The 18,576-nt window shown below is 41.0% G+C and overlaps 1 protein-coding gene across 5 annotated transcripts in view; it reads left to right on the forward strand.

Moving 5' to 3' along the window:
* The window catches only part of LOC130602972 (putative threonine dehydratase), a 32,245-nt gene continuing 13,669 nt past the window's right edge, over positions 1–18,576 (forward strand). The window contains exons 1-5 of one of the 5 annotated variants that reach the window (XM_057416359.1): positions 2,307–2,679; positions 6,885–6,911; positions 10,129–10,471; positions 15,497–15,613; positions 16,853–17,094. In XM_057416359.1, coding sequence (XP_057272342.1) covers positions 2,579–2,679; positions 6,885–6,911; positions 10,129–10,471; positions 15,497–15,613; positions 16,853–17,094 — 830 coding nt within the window. In that variant the 5' untranslated portion in view covers positions 2,307–2,578. Of the gene's footprint in view, positions 195–2,306; positions 2,874–6,884; positions 6,912–10,128; positions 10,472–15,496; positions 15,614–16,852; positions 17,095–18,576 lie in introns of those variants that run through there. The other 4 variants (XM_057416357.1, XM_057416361.1, XM_057416360.1 and 1 more) reach the window with 4 other exon arrangements.

The following is an 18,576-nucleotide window of genomic DNA, read 5'->3' on the forward strand; positions in this document are numbered from 1 at the left end:
GAAGCTGGTTTTACTGAGGTCTTCATTAGGTATGCCTAAAGCTGTGCTGATATGAACTATGATTTCCTTGCACAAACACAAGAAATGTGAGTGGTGATGGTATGGAAGATATAAATGAAATCTTTGGAAAGCTATACAAAACTGAGGCATTGGCTTTCCTTCCTGAGGACCCACCAAAGAGCAGCTGGGAGGAGGTAAGAAACTTGAAAAGAAATGTGATCTGGGGAAGACCTGAAACTTAGTGTCATCTGTGACAGTTTCAAGGCAATTGTGTTGGGTTTCACTTGACCATACCAACAATGTAATTACATCTTACCTGTCCAACCCCCACCCCCTACCTCATATGAAAGGTATTGCCTTCTGCTGAAGAGTTCTGGTTCTCAGGTGTCGTGGTTTAAACCCAGTCAGGTAACTCGTTCACTCACTTCCCCCCTTCTTTCCCTACCCCTGCTCCCGGAGGGACGGAGAGGAGAGTCAAAAAGAATGCAACTCCCACGGGCTGAGATAAGAACAGTTTAGTAACTAAGGTATAACACAAATCACTACTGCTACTACCAATAATAACAATGATAAAGGAAATAACAAGGGAAGAGAATACATCACCTCAGCACCAGCCGACCGATAACTTGCCCCCCAGCCCGACCAAGCACCGACCGATACCTCCTCCAACCCTGCAGTCTCCCAGCCCTTCCGGCTAACTCCCAGTTACATCCTGGGCATGACGTGCTGTGGTATGGAATACCCCTTAGGCTAGCTTGGGTCAGGTGTCCTGTCTCTGCTTCCTCCTGGCTTCCCCTCCCCCCTGGCAGAGCATGAGGCTCACAAAGTCCTTGGCCAAACCAAAACATCGCTATCAGCTCTGTTCCCGAGCTGAAAGTCAAAACACAGCACTGCGCCAGCTACCAAGAAAGAGAAACATGACTGCTACTGCTGAACCCAGGACATCAGGCAGCAGCAGAAGATATGCCAACTCCTGATAATAATTATATTAGTAAAGACAAAAGAAATAAATAGGAATTTCCTGGAGAATGATATTAGGAGGAAGTAGGGTACCAGATTAACTTCTTACATGAAAGTGGCTAAGTTTTATAAAGGACTCAAGTAACAACAGACAGATGTCGTGGAGAATACAGACAGATACTAAAAGAACAGTGCCTGTGAAAGGTGACAAAATCCAATTGCTTTAGAAGGAGAAAGCAGTATTACTGTACAGCCATCATCTCTATGTGCACAGACAGAGAAGGTGGATACGTGAATTGGCAGACAAAGTGAAAGAAGCTTATAAGGACAACAAAATTTTTCAGACAAGAATGAAAGGAAGGTACATCTAATATCAGTATGTATTTAACTACTTCTCCCTCATTAAGGAAATAACTAGTTCAGAAAATAGCCATAGCTAATTTACAGCAATAACAGTGGTGCAGTACCTTCTAAAACACTGCACAGTCAGCATTGCTAGCACACACTTAGTTAGTGGCTTTGAATGAATGTTTGACTGGGGCCTAAACCTACAGCAGAAATTTCCAAATATCCTTTTTCCCTAGTGGTCTGCTTGTTTGGAAGTGTTTTAGAAGGATAGCAGTTCAATGTTCCTGTACTTCTGTCCTGAAACGTCTTGGTGGATTTGTTTCCAACTGCTTGGTCAAATGGCCCCAGAAATCTTTTCAATGGTTTTGCATGGTCTACAAGTGCTGATCACAGATGGGGGCCTCATTCTGTAAGGAACTGACATCATGTCAAGACTGGAGCACATCAGTCTGGACTCTCAGACACCTGAAAGTGAGGCATTGTGATTTTCTCTATTTTTAAGCTCCTTTTCCTGCCCACCGTTGCACTTCAGACACGTTAGGAGCAAAATAATAACTCCACGTGCATTCTCTCTATGCTTCAAGGCACCAGCAAAGTTGTCTTGAGCTTCACTCTGCAGGTGTTGACAGCAACCTCATCTGCAAATGTAGCGCTGCCTTTGTTGGCACTCTCTCAGGGCAAAAAAAGAACAGATTTAGATGTTTGGGTTTTTTTTATATCTCTTCTCCCAGTCTTTTCCCTAGATGATCTTTTCTATCTGTATGTTCTGGATCTCTCCGTCTTTTTGCTACAGGGACTTATGCCAAAAGAAGACCCAAATGAAGTAATCAGTCTTCTCTGCACCATATCCATTAGTACTGCCTTAAAGGATCCCTGCAGGTGACTCAACCACCACAAAGAAGGCATCCCTTTCTTGCTGCTTCTGCCTACCCAAGTGCATGCCATTCAGTTGTGAGCCCTACAGCAGGTCTAGATCATGCTCCACAGCTAAGCAGTAACTAAAACTTCAAGTGTCCTGTTAACAGTGTCACCCAAGTATAATCCAGGCCTTGACTCAAATTGACAAGGACAGGTTGGCCGCTGGAATAATCTCTTTAAATAGCAATAGCCAGCTCTCTCAAAGGCACTTCCCTCCCCCAGCCAGGCTGGAGAGCTGCTTACAGTGCTGCCGCCCGCTATTTCCCACTGGGCATTGCAGGGCTGGCACTGCTCGCAGGCAAGCGTGTCCCTGCCCGCAGCCTCCTAGCTTCGCTTCGCAACAGGAATTACAATGAATTTTGCAGCACAGTTTCTCTACTCCAGGGTGCTAAAAAACAGAACTCCCAGGGACCGCTCCAGGGAAGATGAAGAATACGACCCTTTCTGGCAAAGGTTGGAAAATATTGCTGTCTGACTTAGAGCTAGAGTGCTCCTTTCTCCCCCTGAGGGGTCATGGTCAGCCCTTGGGGTCCACCCAGGGCGAAGCCCACGGACATGACAACCCCTGGACCCCTCCTGCCTCCCTATGGTGTCGTAGTTGGAGTTTTGCTTCGCCTCATTGTTTATTTAGTCGCTGTGCTGTATAGGTAATGCTTTCTCTTCCTTATTTTATATATATATAAAAAAAGAAATTCTAATTTTCCAATAACTGCCAGGGTTCTGTGGGTCTGAGTTGCCTTTGGAGTCATCCACTAGAAGCAGTGGAGATTTGAATACTTTAAGCCCATGGAATTCAGCTTTTTTATTTCTACATTAGTATGATATTAGACATAACACTAGACAAGCCAATGGACTGCTCAAAATTTATCTCGGGATAGGCTGTATCATATCCTGCTATTGAAGGTGTTCTGCAGTTGTCTCTGTTATGGTGCTTATGGTCTTCCTGAATTCTTCTTTTCAGGCTTGGATGGTGCAGATGGAATTTAGCAGACATCTAGTGCTCTTGCATAGCATCAGATTGGGGGGGTGGGGGGGGTGGCATGTGCTATATGGTATAGTTGTGTTTGCACAACCTTGCTTTTAACCTTTTCTATGGTTGTTTTCTCCCCCAGTTTTATTATCTGGACACTGCTTGCAAGATCACAGCCTGGTGTTGCCAGATGTGGTATAAACATGGGGCAATTCTCATTTTGTGCATCCTGCCAATAGTTGCAGATGTTGGTAATAAGTGCGCTCAATGTTGTTAACAAACCCTCAGGAACACCAAGGGGGAAGACAAAATCCCAGTTCTGCATTGAAAAAATGACTTGCCCAAAGTCACACATGATGTAATGCGTTTCGCAGCAAACTGAGAATCTTAAACCATTCTTTTCATCTCAGGACCACTCTTTCCTCTGGGTAATGCTATTTGTTCTTTATTACAAATGAATTGTAGAAATGTGTTAATCACCAGAGAATCTCTAAACTCAGAATACATTTAACTTAAAGAGGAAAAAATGTTTAATTACTTAAAGACTTTAAACTACCAAACTGCTGGCAATGTTTGATAGTGATCAGTTAACATACACAGCTGTGAATGTCCTGTAAGGACTGCTCAGTGGTGGGTGTTTGAGGGACACCGGATGGTGTTGAAGCAGAGGTAGCCAAGAGGGGTGACCTTCTGAGTTCCTGCATTCGGTTTACTTTCTCATGTTATCTGTTTAGCAGCTGACACACAGTTGCCATTGCCAGCAGTAAGCAATGACATTTCCGCAGCGTGTGAAGAACACTGGCAGTGGATTATGACCACAGAGGAAGGCAAATATAGTACTAGGCTCAGGCCCTGGTAAATCTGACTTACTGAAAATAAGGAGATATTTTATCAGAAGCTATAATGCAGATTGATTGTTCCCTGCATGAGTCTGAGCTTTCTTTACATTTGTGGCTGGTGTAGAATCACCTGGTTTTGTCAGACCTGTATATCGTGAGTAGAGTTATAAACATCTGCTCTGTTACAAGGCTTGGTTATTATGTACCTATCTAGGCTGAATAGACACAGTGAGTACATCTCCAAATTTTTGTGTCATACAGGCTAGTAACTAAGCCTGACCTCTTTTGTCTTAAAGACACTCTGATAAGTAGCCCTTATATGAACATCCTGCAGAAGTCTTAGGCAACTCACTCTGTAACTGCCACCGGCTGAAGTGATGCAGTCTCAAACGGGTGTTTCTAAGTGCTAGTGTTATACAAAATAATAATAATTTGAGGAAATAATGTTTGAGTGCAGTATTGTCTTTATCTAACTGTATTGTGAGAGTGATCCAAGGTGTTCTTTCCTCATGCCTTGGGGACTTACTTAACTTGTCACCCTGTAGTGCTACAGAGGACACTCAGACACTATCTAGTGCAATAACCTAGAATTACTAGCAGTGAAGATGATATCTATTATGTTTCTTGCAATTTGTAAGTCAGCAAGGCTCAATTTTTTATTTTAATTATCATCTATCTTTCATATAGCTGCTGAGATGCTTTTAAGAATTGCTGTTATTGCAGCATTTGGATGTGCTTGGGGAGGAGGGCAGAAAAAGTACAAGAGGAGTTGGGATGGAACAGGAATAATTAGGTGCTACTGGGAAAGGGGATTGCAGCAAATGGGGAAAGTATTAGAGGGGTGTGGAAGGCTCAGGCATTCAGAAGGGTCAGAGCAGATAGGGCTGGAGACATGGAATAAGAAGGATTAATGGAGCTGGGGAGGTTCAGGTTAAAAGAGGGATTTAGATGAGGGAAAGGGCCCTCTGTCATATCCTGGGATTACTGCTTTCTCACTGACTTGAAAGGAGATCCTAGCCTTGGTTACATCTCAGTCATAAGACAGGCAGACTGCTACCTCCATCAGGCTGCTCCTCCTGCATCACTCTTCCCACCCCCTGCTCAGTATATGACCAATCTCTGCTCAACTCTTTGAGGAATGAAGCAGAACTGACTTTAAAGGGGTCACATTTTTGCTGTAACAAATATTCCAAACTTGCAGGCATAAGATCTGATCCCATTTTACCAGAAAGCAGATGACAAATATGTCTAAAATGGTATCTTATCAATATCTGTTGCTCGGTGTGCTCCATGAAGATGTTCAGGGAGCCTGAAGGTGATGGCAGCATATAGGGTTTGATCTTAAGAAACCCAGACCATTAAAGAAGAATGAAAGAAAAAATTCACATATAGAGAACACATGTGTATGTGTGCTGATAAGTTAATTACAGGCTATCCCCAATTTATTGGGATGGTTTGAAGTAGTGTTCAAGCTTAACACTTTGCCAGTTTTCACCATGTTACTGATCAGTCCAAGCTGGACACTGGAGTTTGAAATTCTTGTCATGGTGTAGGTCTAGAAGGATGCTAAAATACTCTACAGAACTTGTACCATACTCCCTCTTCATGGTGAGTGTGTACCTTTGTGAATGCAGATGATAAAAACTGCTCTAGAAATGGCACAGAAATGCTGAGTTTTCAGTCTTACACTACAATTTCTTTGTTTCCTTTTGTGGCACTTGAATTTCTGTCTTGAAGCAGCACAGTAACATGGGATTATATATCCATAATTCCAGCTTCATTTCTGCCTCAAAATGTGTTGTTGTGACTCATTTTGTAAGAGGTGTAAAAGCTACCAAATGGGCCAAATGTTGATACTGGCTATGTCTGCAAATCAAAATGGCAGACCAAAGAACAGTCTACTCCCATGTCTTCTCTGTAGTGTGGTGGCCAGTAATAAGAACTTGAAGAAACATGAGATCCACCTGAGATGCTTTCTTTCATATGTTTTCATGGTGTCTGCCAAATAGGTGCTTAGGAGCTTTCGGAATCACAGGTTGCTTCTTGAATGTGTTTATTGATTGTTATTAGACCTACTTCCATATAGTTGCCCAGGTTTCTTAGGAAGCCATTTGTACTATTGTCCTTCATAGCATCCTGTAGCGAAGAGTTCTGTGAGCTAGTTATTTTCTGTAAGAAGGGAACTTTAAAATTTTCTATCTGATGCTTTCATATGACCTCCCCCTAACAATTATACTGGGAGAAACAGCAACTGATCCTTCCCAGTCTGCTATTTACTGGACATCCATGACTTTGTGGTTTTTTGCTCGTTTGGTTTTAGAAGCTGAAGAGATTCAGTATCTCAGTTTAATCTGTTTAGTCTGTTTCATGGATCCTGAGGAAGGCAGTCTGTGTGTGCTTCATCTGATGAGGACGTGTAATTTTCCCATCATCGCAGTAAAACTGTGTTGGCATTTCTTTCTCCTGGTAGTGAAGGCAACAGTCGTCATCTTTAGGCATAGTATGCACTGCTACTGCATTTTATCTTCCCAAAATTATTTTAGTTGAGTTTGTTTATTGATATTACCATTTTTCCAAATGTATTTGTCCCAGTGTTATTTAACCCTGGTGAAAATTATCAGTATGTTAAAAGAAGAATAAAAAAGAAAAAAATGGAAAATGAAAAAATTATTCAGTAAGTCATTACTTTTCATCATTCTAAGAGTACATTTCAGCACACACTCTCTTTGCATTGGCTTTGAGACTTCAACCTATGTAAAGCTATCTGCTTAAACAAATGGTACTTTTTCCAGTTCCTTAATTATTCATGGAACATCTGCATATGAATATCCTCTTTTATTTTTTTGCAGTTATGCTGAGGAGCTGCTCTTGAAAAAGTAGGTTTATAAAGTGTATTTTCATGTTTGCTTTTACTAATCATATTAAAGGTAAAATGTCATAATTTATAAGCATGTAACAAAGCTTGCCAGTTGGATATTTGGTTTATGGCTGAAAATAAACAGACTTTTTCATGAAAACTTGCCTAGACAAACTCTAAAAAAGGAAAAGCAATCCATTTGAAAGGAGCAATATTTTATAATGCTTAGTTTTGTATTTACATTGGCTCAGAGTGGCGGGCATGATTGCTAGAATAGGAGCCATGTTTTGTTACTCTGCATGAGAACTCATGGGCTGTCTTTCTGTGAGCACTTGCATGCTTTGCTGCCTTCTTTGGCTGTTTCTGCAAAACAAATTCATATTGAGGTGATCTACACCAAACATATGAGCAGTGTTTGAGGAGGGAAATGCATCTGATACAACGGGCTTATTAGCTGCCCATTTCTGATGGATTATCAGACCTCAACCCACTGATTACCTTGGGAGTTTGAGAGGTCGTAGTGCATCTGTGGCACACCTGGGCAGGTTCAATAGGGAAAAATGCCCTTTGCTAATGTTAATGAAAAATATGTACATAGAAGGGGAATTAAAAGGCCATCTGAAATAAATACATGCAATGCATACGTACACAATAGCATGATGATACTCCTTTGATAATGAAGCTGCTGAGCTTTCAGATGCAAATGGATGATAGTTTCTATATTAAATGTTGAGATGGTAATGTTTCAGATGTCTTTAAACCTATCTCAAGCTTGAAAAGCCAATGAATATTTTTCAGCTGGCTTGAGTTTTGTTATTTTATTCTAATGGTCATAAGGTGATGTCTCCATCAGGGTCCTGATACTCACTGTTCATGAAAGCAGTGCTGCAGATTAAGGACTGAGAATCTGATTTATTTCCCTCCTTTGTTCTGACCAAAAAAAAAAAAAAGAAAGAAATCTAAGAATAGGGCCAAAAATCAGTATCCCATTTTGGTCTTTCTGTTTGCAGATAAAAGTAGTCCATAGCAGTAGTTTTGTGAGGGGTTACACTGCAGTTTGTACTATCTAGGAGGATCCTGGTTCACCAGTGACTTCTGGTGGTCATCTTTGGCTTGTTTTTTTTGTTGTTTTTTTTGTTTGGGGTTTTGTTGTTTTTTGTTTTTTAATTAATTTTGTAGTTAATTGTAACAGATGCAAGAAAAAAGCATGAATTTATAAAAATCACAATTTTTTGATCTAGCTATATGTTTTACCCTACATATACACTTTCAACCCAGTTTAAAGTAATGGCACTCAGTGTAAGAAATGTCATTCATTGCTAGTGCTTGCTAAGCATTTTTAGGTAATATATTCAGAGATAGGATGTATATGTTGTTCTTTTTGGAGTGATTATGGGCTACTGTGATATGAAAGATTATTTTGGGGGGGAGGTAGGGAATGAACTCTTAACAACAATGCGGCTTCTTAGATGATGATAGCTGTTGTTTATGCTAGGGGCTATGCTGTAATAAGTTGAAAGGGAAACAGTGATCTGATTCTCATCTTTGCATTAAGCAAACACTGGAAGATTAACATCTTTATGAAGTGTTCCAACCTTCTAATCCCAAAGGAAAAGAAATGCAGAAAAGTATGGAATAGAACACATTGATAAGCTATTTAATTTGAAGACAGAATGCCTGATGTTTTGGGTGTATAAGCTTAAAGACGTGGCATTGGGAAAAGTTTTTAAACCACAAGTTTCAGCATAAATAAGTTACAAATAAGTGAATACCTTATCTTAGAAAATTAGCTTTTATCTCATAAATTTTGAAGAGAGAAGAGCTTGCTATAAAAATTCTCCTTTTTTGTATTCTATGAGGTGATAGAGAATGATTGATGCTACTGGTGTATTACTTGATTCAAGTAACAACCCTTCATATTGTCCATATTGTTACATGATGTCCTCAGTGGAACAATTGGAAGTGTAATAGGAAGCAGAGGTACTGGCACAGATTATTAGGACCACAAAAAAGAGGGATGATGCTGCCAAAAGTGGGGCAAATTACTCAAAAAGCAAAGGTTTCTAGATTTATTTATTTTTAAGGACTACAATGCACGTTACAATGCTGATGCTGCTGTAAAACCAGCTTTAGCCAGCTCTGCTGATGGATAACTGCCTAATTTAAATCCAGATTATTTTTTTTCATGGTAAATATTTTTTTGCTGGAGATGATGGTATGATCTCTGGCATAATGTGACATGTACATTTTTCAGAAACCCCTGTCTTCCAGATAGATTGAGTCCTCCATGTAGACGGGGTTGTACCCTCTGTGAAATCATAGCCACAGATGGGGGGTGGTATCAACTCTTTCCCAAATCACTGGATTTATGCTTAATACTCCTTCTTCCCCACATTACTCTGCAAATTCCCAGAATTCCCAGTTTTGCATTTATTTGGTAGTACATCTGAAAACTCCTACACTACAGCATATTATCCCTTGTGAACTTGTGAACACTGTGCACCATAGAGTAGGGCAATTGAAGGTAGGAAAACTGGCAAATCTTTGTAGCAGTGTTGACTCTCGGAAGTTTCTTGTGAAAGAAGGTGTGTGCAATCATGGGGTCATCTTACCTACAGGTATTTTTATCCAGCTCACAGATCAGGAGACCCAGTTCTTTAGCTCTGTAGCAGGATATAATTGTTACTCCTTATCAAAGTAACTTCCTTCCCATCAAGAGGCAACTGTTGGCTGTTGAGAGTATGCTCTGCAAGTATGCAAGAGTGGAAAAGCAGACCTCTTGTGTGCAATGTCATGACATTTGTTACTGCTATTAATAGGATAAGGGAATGGTCTACAGCAGTTATTTGCCTTTTCTGAAAAACATGGAGCTGCATACAACAAATACAATTCCAGTTATTCCAAAACTTCTGGAAACGCTGAATTAGGATCATTGCCTACTGAGTACTGAGGAAGGTCTGGCTGTCCTGACTGCACAGATTAGATCTTTCTCATTGTCCTGGGTATGAGAGTTTCATAGTTCGTCCACATGCCAGATTACCTTAGGGTCTTCTAAAAGCTGGCTAGTTACAGTAGCCTTCAATCCACCCACATGATAGGTTATATAACAGTCATAATTCAGTCTGCTCATTTGAGGCTTGCAAACAGCAACTGAGATGTGCATCCTTCTTAAATGCCAAGTGTCGAGCTTTTAATTATCCCGGCTCTCCTAACAAGTTTCTTTTATTTGTTTGTAGGGATGACAATAAAATAAAGAAACAAGATGCCCCAGCACTTTGTGATCTTCACTGTTGTAAGGATGGGCCGATAAGAAATGGCCTTATTGGGCAGAAGCCACCCTCTATCAACCCTGACAGACTGAAGGATTTTGGTGAGGAGGATTACCTGAACGGGGATGTGAAGACCTGGGAAATGAAGATCATGAGCCGTAACGAGGAGTTACTTAAGGATGGTCTTTCCCACATCACTCAGTCAAGCAGTAGGACCAGCCTGTCAAGCTGTAACAAGCTGATTCGATTTGAAGATATTAGTGCAGCAGCTTTCAAAATCCAGTGCAGTGTTCAGAAAACCCCCTGCATGGTAGGGAGTGCTTATAGCTTTGCATGTTTCTTTTATTTTCTTTATAAAAGTTAATCAGAAATGAAGGAGGAGTATGTGTGAGTTGCAGCAGATTTGTGTACAATGACTCATGTTCTTACTAGTTGTTGTTAACTGTCAATAATAATTTTCTTCTTACCTGTTAACATTAACCTAAATTCTCAAAGATTGCAGTGACCTGCAAACAAAGGATAAACCTCATTAGACGTAGACTTACTGCACTGTGGTATTATGCTCCCGGTGAAAATCTCTTGCTACAAGGAACCTGAGTTGGAGATGCAGACTATTAGCGTTTGGGTAAGCAGTCTGGTGGGAGGGTCTGGTTTGGAACCAGCCCTCATGTTTGGAGAGGTTGAAGGTACAGATTTTCCTTCCCCGCCTGAACAGCCTGGGAAGGCTGACTATGTTCTGTAACAAGATAGTTCTGCCACATGTGTCTTCAAAATGACACACATGCACAAACATAGAATTCCCATAGACATATAAGTGTTTGCTGAGCTGTAAGAGAAGTACATTGGCAGGCTATCTAATTTGTATTGTATTTCCACCAAGGGAAGTTCTTCATGAAGGCTGCTGCAGGCACTCTGTGGCTAACCTCTTTTTCCTGTGTTGGGTGAAAAATGTCTTTCTTTGCCAAATGGCAGTTCACAGCAGCAGCCCAAAATTGAACTCCCGATGCTGACCTGGAGCACCCTTCAGCCTCACTCCCTATGGATTGTCTTTCTATCCTGCACAGGGAAAGGACCTTGGTGTCTGAACCACTGCTTGGGGTTAACAGCCCCTGGAGCAAAGTGGTTGGGTCTGCAAGGAGCAGCAGCAGTTCTCGTGGTTCCCAGATAGTGCCTGCTTTTTCAGGGGCAACATAATTACTTTTGGGGGTTCTTTTTTAGCTTAGAGTTCCCAAATTAAGGGTAGCTGTTTTCTGTAGCATACTGCTGAAAAAGCGTGTCTTGTGATAAAGGACATGGTACAAGGCCATTTGGGGCTGTAAGGTGGCACAAAAATCTTGCAGGGTAGTGCTGGCCAGAGTGCAGGGAGTGGAACTGGATGCATTTTGCATTCATATATGTTCAGAGTGACGCAGGAGTAAACCATTCTGCTGGCTGTACCTGGATTTCTTTTCAGAGTGGAGAAGTTGGCTTGCTTGGGAACTCGGGAAGGCAGCAGTGGGAGTGAGCAAACACACCTGCAGCATGGGTGGCCAGAAGGGCTAACAGAGGGAGTGTACCACATTGCATTGTTTGTCACCAAAACTCTCATGCTCAAGAGCCCAGACAGTGCTCTAGACAGAAGTGTCAATCTTCTGCTTTTGTTGAGACACTGTTCCAGAAAAAGAAAAGTTACATTTATATTGCAGGTAGTGAACTCTTCATCTCTCTGCATTTGACAACTCTGGTCATATTCTTTAGATGGATTTAATCTTGCTGTACAAAGGTAAGCCTATGGGTGAGAGAGTGAGAGTGTCACAGCTTAATTCAAAAAGCAGAACTAGCTAGGTCTGTACCCTTCGATAGACTGGATCATCCCTTCCCTGAAGCTCATGGCATCATGCACTTCTGACAAACAGTTAAAGGATACTGTCTCTGTACATCTGCCAGCATAAGCCTGCAGGAGCCTTGGCCATGTGGGTCATTGAAGGACCTCATTCACACCTTCATCTCAGATGGATCAGACCAACAGCTCAAAACTAGTAGAGTGCCCCTTGGCCCCATCCTCTGAGCCATCTACCTGCTCTCAAGATATGGCTTCCACTCTGAAAATTTATCAGTCAACACATCCTAATGCAAGAAAGGTGAGACTGCACCGCTGAGTCCATCTTTTGCTCCTACAGGCTTCCATGTAATATGAAATTTTCTATACACTGGTCATGCTCCTGCTCACAAGTAGTTAAGATCTCTTTGGTCAATTCATGCCATTTGTTCCCAGACAGCTTTGCCCCTTATGCTAGCTTTGGTTGGGATAAAGTTAGTTTTCTGTATACTAGCTAGTATGGGCTATGTTTTGGATTTGTGCTGGAAACTGTGTTGATAACACAGGGATGTTTTTGTTATCACTGAGCAGTACTCACACTAAGTCAAGACCTTTCCTCTTCTCACCCTACCCCACCAGCAGTAGGCTGGGGGTGCACAAGAAGCTGAGAAGGAACACAGCTGACTCAAGGGATATGCTAGACCATATGGCATCAGGCTCAGCACCAAAACTAGGGGGAAGGCTGACCATGGGGCCCACTGCTCGGGGACTGGCTGGGTATCAGCAGGTTGATGAAGAGCAATTGTTTTCATTTGCAACACTTGCCTTTCTTGGGTTTTATTTCTCTTTCTTTGTTATTTTCCTTTTAATTTCTTTTTCTTTATTTATTTTTTTTTTGTTTGGGTTTTTGAGATTTTTACATTATTATACTGTTCTTATCCCACTTTTCTGACTTTTACCCTTCCAATTCTCTTTCCCCCATCCCGCTTGGCTGGGGTATGGATTAAGTGAATGGCTGTGTAGTGCTTAGTTGCCAGCTGCGGTTAAACCACAACACCCCTCAACTTGAATAGTTCTTTTCTCTTGGGTGTCCCTGGCGGGTTTGTGCAACACGGCTGTATCCCCTTTCTGCATTTACTGTGCCAAGCTAAACAGGCTAACTTTCTTCAGCCTTTTTTTATAAACTATGCTTTTGGGATGATCAGTGGAAAACCTATATCCCCACTTGATTTAGCGTGAAAATAGCCCATGACTGTTGCTGTTCAAAGTAATATTCCCACAGAAGTCATTAGTATATGTTTCATGCACATGTATTGAAAGCACAGAGTGGTGTCAGGAAAAACACAGATAATCTTTGTTTTAACTCATTGCTGAGAGGTAAGAGCTCCTTTCAGGGGCATTTGTGTGGATTAAAAAAGCAGCTATAACTGTAACCCATTCAGTTAATTGAATGGAGCAACACATTGCAGGCTGATTCCTATCTGCAGGTAAGACCATGAATAGAGTGCCCTGGATCCTTATCCAGGAGTTTCCCTGGAGCTGAAATATGGCATGTGACAGATGTTATAGAGGCCCTCATTATAAGGAAACAAGGAATTAACACTAACTTGGTTTAAGTTCCTGATGTACGAATTTTAAGGTTTTTTTTTGTGTTAGCTTTGTGGTTGCCCAGTGTAGGCTGTGCTGTGTGTTGTATGTTAGACATAGTATCTGTAGTCCTTAGATAAGATCATGGTGGCAAAAGGGAAAACTTAGAGGCTGGTTCAGTGAGTCTTACAAGGTCACACATCAGGACAGTACAGCTGAAAATAGCACTGACACCTCCTTTGTTAGAATTAATTGTTATATATAGGTTACATGAAAGGAAGCCTCTGTTAAAGGATGCAGAAAAGGAAAACGTAAAGGGTTAAAATATTGAGTATCAAAATTAAAGAAAATAATAATCTGAAGTACACCACCTCAGTGGTAAAGAGTCACTTAATGACAAATTTTTAAATGTAGGAAACTCAGCAACTTTATAGTCACAAGATTAATTTCCTTTAAATCTTTTTTTTCTCAGTGTTCACTCTAGAATCCAAGATTTTCTACAAAACTAAAAATGATAGGACTAGTACAGTGTGTGAGGAACCAGTGCAGTACTGTTTCTTATCTAGTGTTTTTGTTCTGTTTGGCATCGGCTGTTTACGATAGAAACTGTTATCTTATTAGTGTACTAAGCATTTTCCATTCTTTCAGTTCTGCAGCCAGGTTTACAAAGGAGCAGCAAGTGGTAGCTCCTATTGCAGGATTTTCCGAGAGAAAATAGAGAATCTGGCCCCCCCTATGGGTGAGGAAGTTAACATATGCTTGTGAATCCACTAAAAAGCCTTGAAACAGTCATCTGAAATGTTTAGTTTTATTCTATACCTTAAAGCAAGTATCTGTTTCAGATATATTTAGTTTATATAATTCACTTTGAAAGTGCCACAGTCTAGAAAATATATCAGTACATATGACTCTGTACCCTATACATTGTAGGCATGACACTGCCAGATACTTCTTGAGACAAATATTTAAAATATGTTGTCATGATGTCTTTTAATTTGTCTCTCTGTGAATTATCATGAGTAAGGGCTTGATCCCCTAAATCCCTAGGTCCTCATTTACTTTGGCAGCCAGTGGAAGAAATAGAGCCAATTAGTAAACAGAGACACAGTAAGCCTAGGGAACTGGAACCCACAGGATTACTGAAGCTCTATTTCACAAGTTATCTTGTTTAAAACTCTTGGTTTAGATAATGTGGTAATAGAAGATTGTTATGGTGGTGCATGCTGTGAATGTCTTACTATAAAAATTTACAAAAGTTTTGCCATTAAAAAATAATTAAAAAGTCATGCATTTTGGACACTGCATCACATGTACTCTGTTTGCTAATTCCTCTCAGCTCAGGGGTCCTTTCTGTCCTGAACTCTGAACAGATTCAAACAGCTGCTGCTTACACTTACACTCCTGGGCAATGCTTTCTATTATTTGCACCATTCTTCAAACAAGAGATGTCTTTACTAACATTGTACTGGCCTTAGGGTGCAAAATGGACAATAGTCAGTAGTGATTCAGTATCAGAAACCATACCAAAGACATAATAGGAGGAATTTTCTGACTGCTTTTGTATTTAGGAGATGACTTTATGTTTGAGGTATTCAACATCCAGTTCTGACAAGTGCTAAAATATCAGACCATAGGCTGTTTCTTTAAATAATTGAAGATACTTATTTTAATATATGTATTTGAACACTAAGACTAAAATAGTACCGGTTTCAGAATTCATAATGGCGTGTGGTACATATTTCACTGCTCCATGTTTGGAAATTTCTTCCATAAGCCAGAAGAATCTGGTAGGTAACACTGTCATGTAAGTCTAAAGAAGCACATTATGAAATTTACATTTCAGAGCTCTTACATAGAAGCTGGATGCATGCCTCACGAGGGAGCTGATGGGGTGTGGAAGGTTTTTCTTAATTTTACATGTATTGCCATTGTAACATTTTTATACTCCAGTATTCTAGGCTATCCAAGCAGTATGGAGTGGACATCTACCTAAAGAAGGAGTTCCTCCAGTACACTGGATCTGTGAAGGAAAGAGGTGTAATTTACCTTCTGACATCACTGCCCCAGGTATAACAAAATGTCAGCATTAAAAAAGAAATAGATCATAGAATCATAGAATCACAGAATGGTTTGGGTTGGAAGGGACCTTAAAGATGCAGGGACACCTTCCACTAGACCAGGTTGCTCAGAGCCCCATCCAACCTGGCCTTGAACACTGCCAGGGGTGGGGCAGACACTTCTCTGGGCAGCACGTTTCCTCACAGTAAAGAATTTTTTCCTAATATCTAATCTAAATCTACCCTCTTTTCAGTTTAAAGCCCTTTGTCCTTTCACTACAGGTCCTTGTAAAAAGTCCCTCTCCAGATTTCTTTTAGGCCCTCTTTAGGCACTGGAAGGCTGCCCTAAGGTCTCTCTGGAGCCTTCTCTTTTGCAGGCTGAACAACCCCAACTCTATTGGCCTGTCTGCTTCACAGAGATGGATAGAGCACAATTCAAGATATTTTTTACCTGAATTGGGCATTCTTTTCTTGCCTTTTGAACCGTTGTGCGGAACAGCATAGATAGGTCTGCAAGTATCTGAAAATACTGCTTAATTTATCCTTGGCCAATTGCTCATAAAATGCTTAAAAATATTTGAAAGAAAAGCTTGCTAAATGTAGACATCAGCATTTTTAATGGAATTTAGGTGAAAGGGTTTGCATGCTTACTACGGTTCTGACATGTTGAAACCACCAGACTTTAAGTGATGATGAAATTGAACTACAATGAGTGATGAGAATAATCTGGATCACCAGTTGATTTTGTAATGAATGTCAGTTATGAATAGCTTGTTTATCATTTGCTGTTGGAGGTTATTGAGTCTCTGCAGCAATAATAACTATAATTGGCATGATACAGCAGCCCAGAAACAATGGTTATTCCTGCCCTTTTGTAGTAAGATGAATAAATCCTTCTATGAAAGGGAAACCTGAAATTAAATAATTTCATACAGGCAGGGAAGAGGGACCAAATATAGGCTCTGAGGGGCCAGATACTGGCTCTTCTCAGGTCAACTGGAGTTTTACAGTTAATTCCAGTGGAACAAGAATTGAGACCAGAGGAGTGTAGCAACAGGGATTGATCTTGTGCTGTCTTAGCTCTGTATGTCCTGAGATCGTACCAGATATGCATATATTGTATCATAATACCATAATGTGACCAGTTGTAGAAGAAAAGAAGGAAATCAGACCATTAGAATGATCCAGGATCATATGGGATAACTTTGTGACACTACATAATGCGCAATAAGCAACCCTGTTTTTCCAGGATCAGCAAAGAAAGGGGGTGATCGTGGCTTCGGACAATAACTTTTCCATGGCTGTTGCTTACCATGCCTCAGAGCTCCGTATTCCAGTGTTTGTCATCATGTCAACCAGCACATCCCCAGCCAGAGTGAAAATGTGCCGTGAGTATGGTGCCATGGTTATATCCTATGGCACTACAGCTAAGGATTCCCAGACGCACGCAAGAAGGTTGGCACAGGAAAATGGTTATCTCTACCTCGAAGAGTAAGTGCAGAGTCAGACTGATTAGAAAGACTACGTTAGATACTTTTGCAGCTCTGCAGAAACAATTACTTTAATTAAAAGTTGATCACAGGTCATCAAAATGTTCCCATTACCTGGAGTATGGACAGTTAAATATTCCTAGGCACAAATCCTGAATCTTTCTATAACAGCTGGGGATGGGAAGCAAAATAAAACAATCTTCCCCCAAATTAGGCAAACTTCCTGCATAGGAATTATATGGGCTAGCATGATAATTGATATATGCTAACTTTTTATGAACCCTGTAAGAAAGAATTAAGGCTAGCATTCATTTTTGGTCTCTGGTTGGTGTAAGGTGGCTAAAAGCTACTTCAGTGCAAAGGGTTCAGTGGCATAGTGTAGAGCAAAAACAGGTTAATGCTGTGAAATTTCCACATATCCTGTGTGTGTGACAAAACTGTGATTATGACTTGAAAAAAAGATTATTAAGAGGTTACTTCACATGTATATTTAAAGTAGCTAAGGATGGGTATAAATTTAAGTTTGAAGTATTTAAGGTTATTGAACAAGAGGAATCTGATAAAAACATTATTAGAATAAGACGATGGACAAAAATATTTAGAACTGATCCATTCTCCTTTTTTTCCCCCTTTTTTTTCCCCCTCTGTATTCTCTTCTGCCTTTCCATTCCCTTTTCTTTCATTTTTCTACCTTTTCAAGTGAGATTTCCAAAAGCATGGAGGGATGAATCATTAGCATGAGGTAGCTGGCAGTCCCTCTGACGCACTGAGCTGGAATGTTATTCTCTATCCCTGTCACTGCCTCTGTGCAGGCTTCATCCACCACTTCGTGTTTGTAAGGCACCACAGCAAGTGTGTGCTCCCTTTCAGCTGCTAGGCGCTAGTAAATTAAACATAGTAATAATGAGTAATGTTGCTTGGAAAGAGGATGTCAGGATGAGCAGAGTGGAAAAAGTCCTCATTTCTTTCGCAGCTGGTTTGTTGGGAAGGCAACTCTACTCTGCTCTTTCCCCTTTACTCTGCTCTTGTGAGACCTCACCTGGAGTATCGTGTACAGTTCTGGTGTCCTCAACATAAAAAGGACATGCAACTGTTGGAACAAGTCCAGAGGAGGGCCACGAGGATGATCAGGGGACTGGAGGACCTCCCATATGAAGACAGGCTGAGGAAGTTGGGGCTGTTCAGCCTGGAGAAGAGAAGGCTGCGTGGAGACCTCATAGCAGCCTTCCAGTATCTGAAGGGGGCCTATAGGGATGCTGGGGAGGGACTCTTCATTAGGGACTGTAGTGATAGGACAAGGGGTAACGGGTTAAAACTTAAACAGGGGAAGTTTAAATTGGATATAAGGAGGAAATTCTTTACTGTGAGGGTGGTGAGGCACTGGAATGGGTTGCCCAGGGAGGTTGTGAATGCTCCATCCCTGGCAGTGTTCAAGACCAGGCTGGACGAGGCCTTGGGTGATATGGTTTAGTGTGAAGTGTTC

Source organism: Pezoporus wallicus, unplaced genomic scaffold (assembly GCF_028554395.1).
Source record: "Pezoporus wallicus isolate ANWC-B61680 ecotype Strahan unplaced genomic scaffold, APGP_CSIRO_Pwel_v1 contig_2012, whole genome shotgun sequence".
NCBI classification, from domain to species: Eukaryota; Metazoa; Chordata; class Aves; order Psittaciformes; family Psittacidae; genus Pezoporus; species Pezoporus wallicus.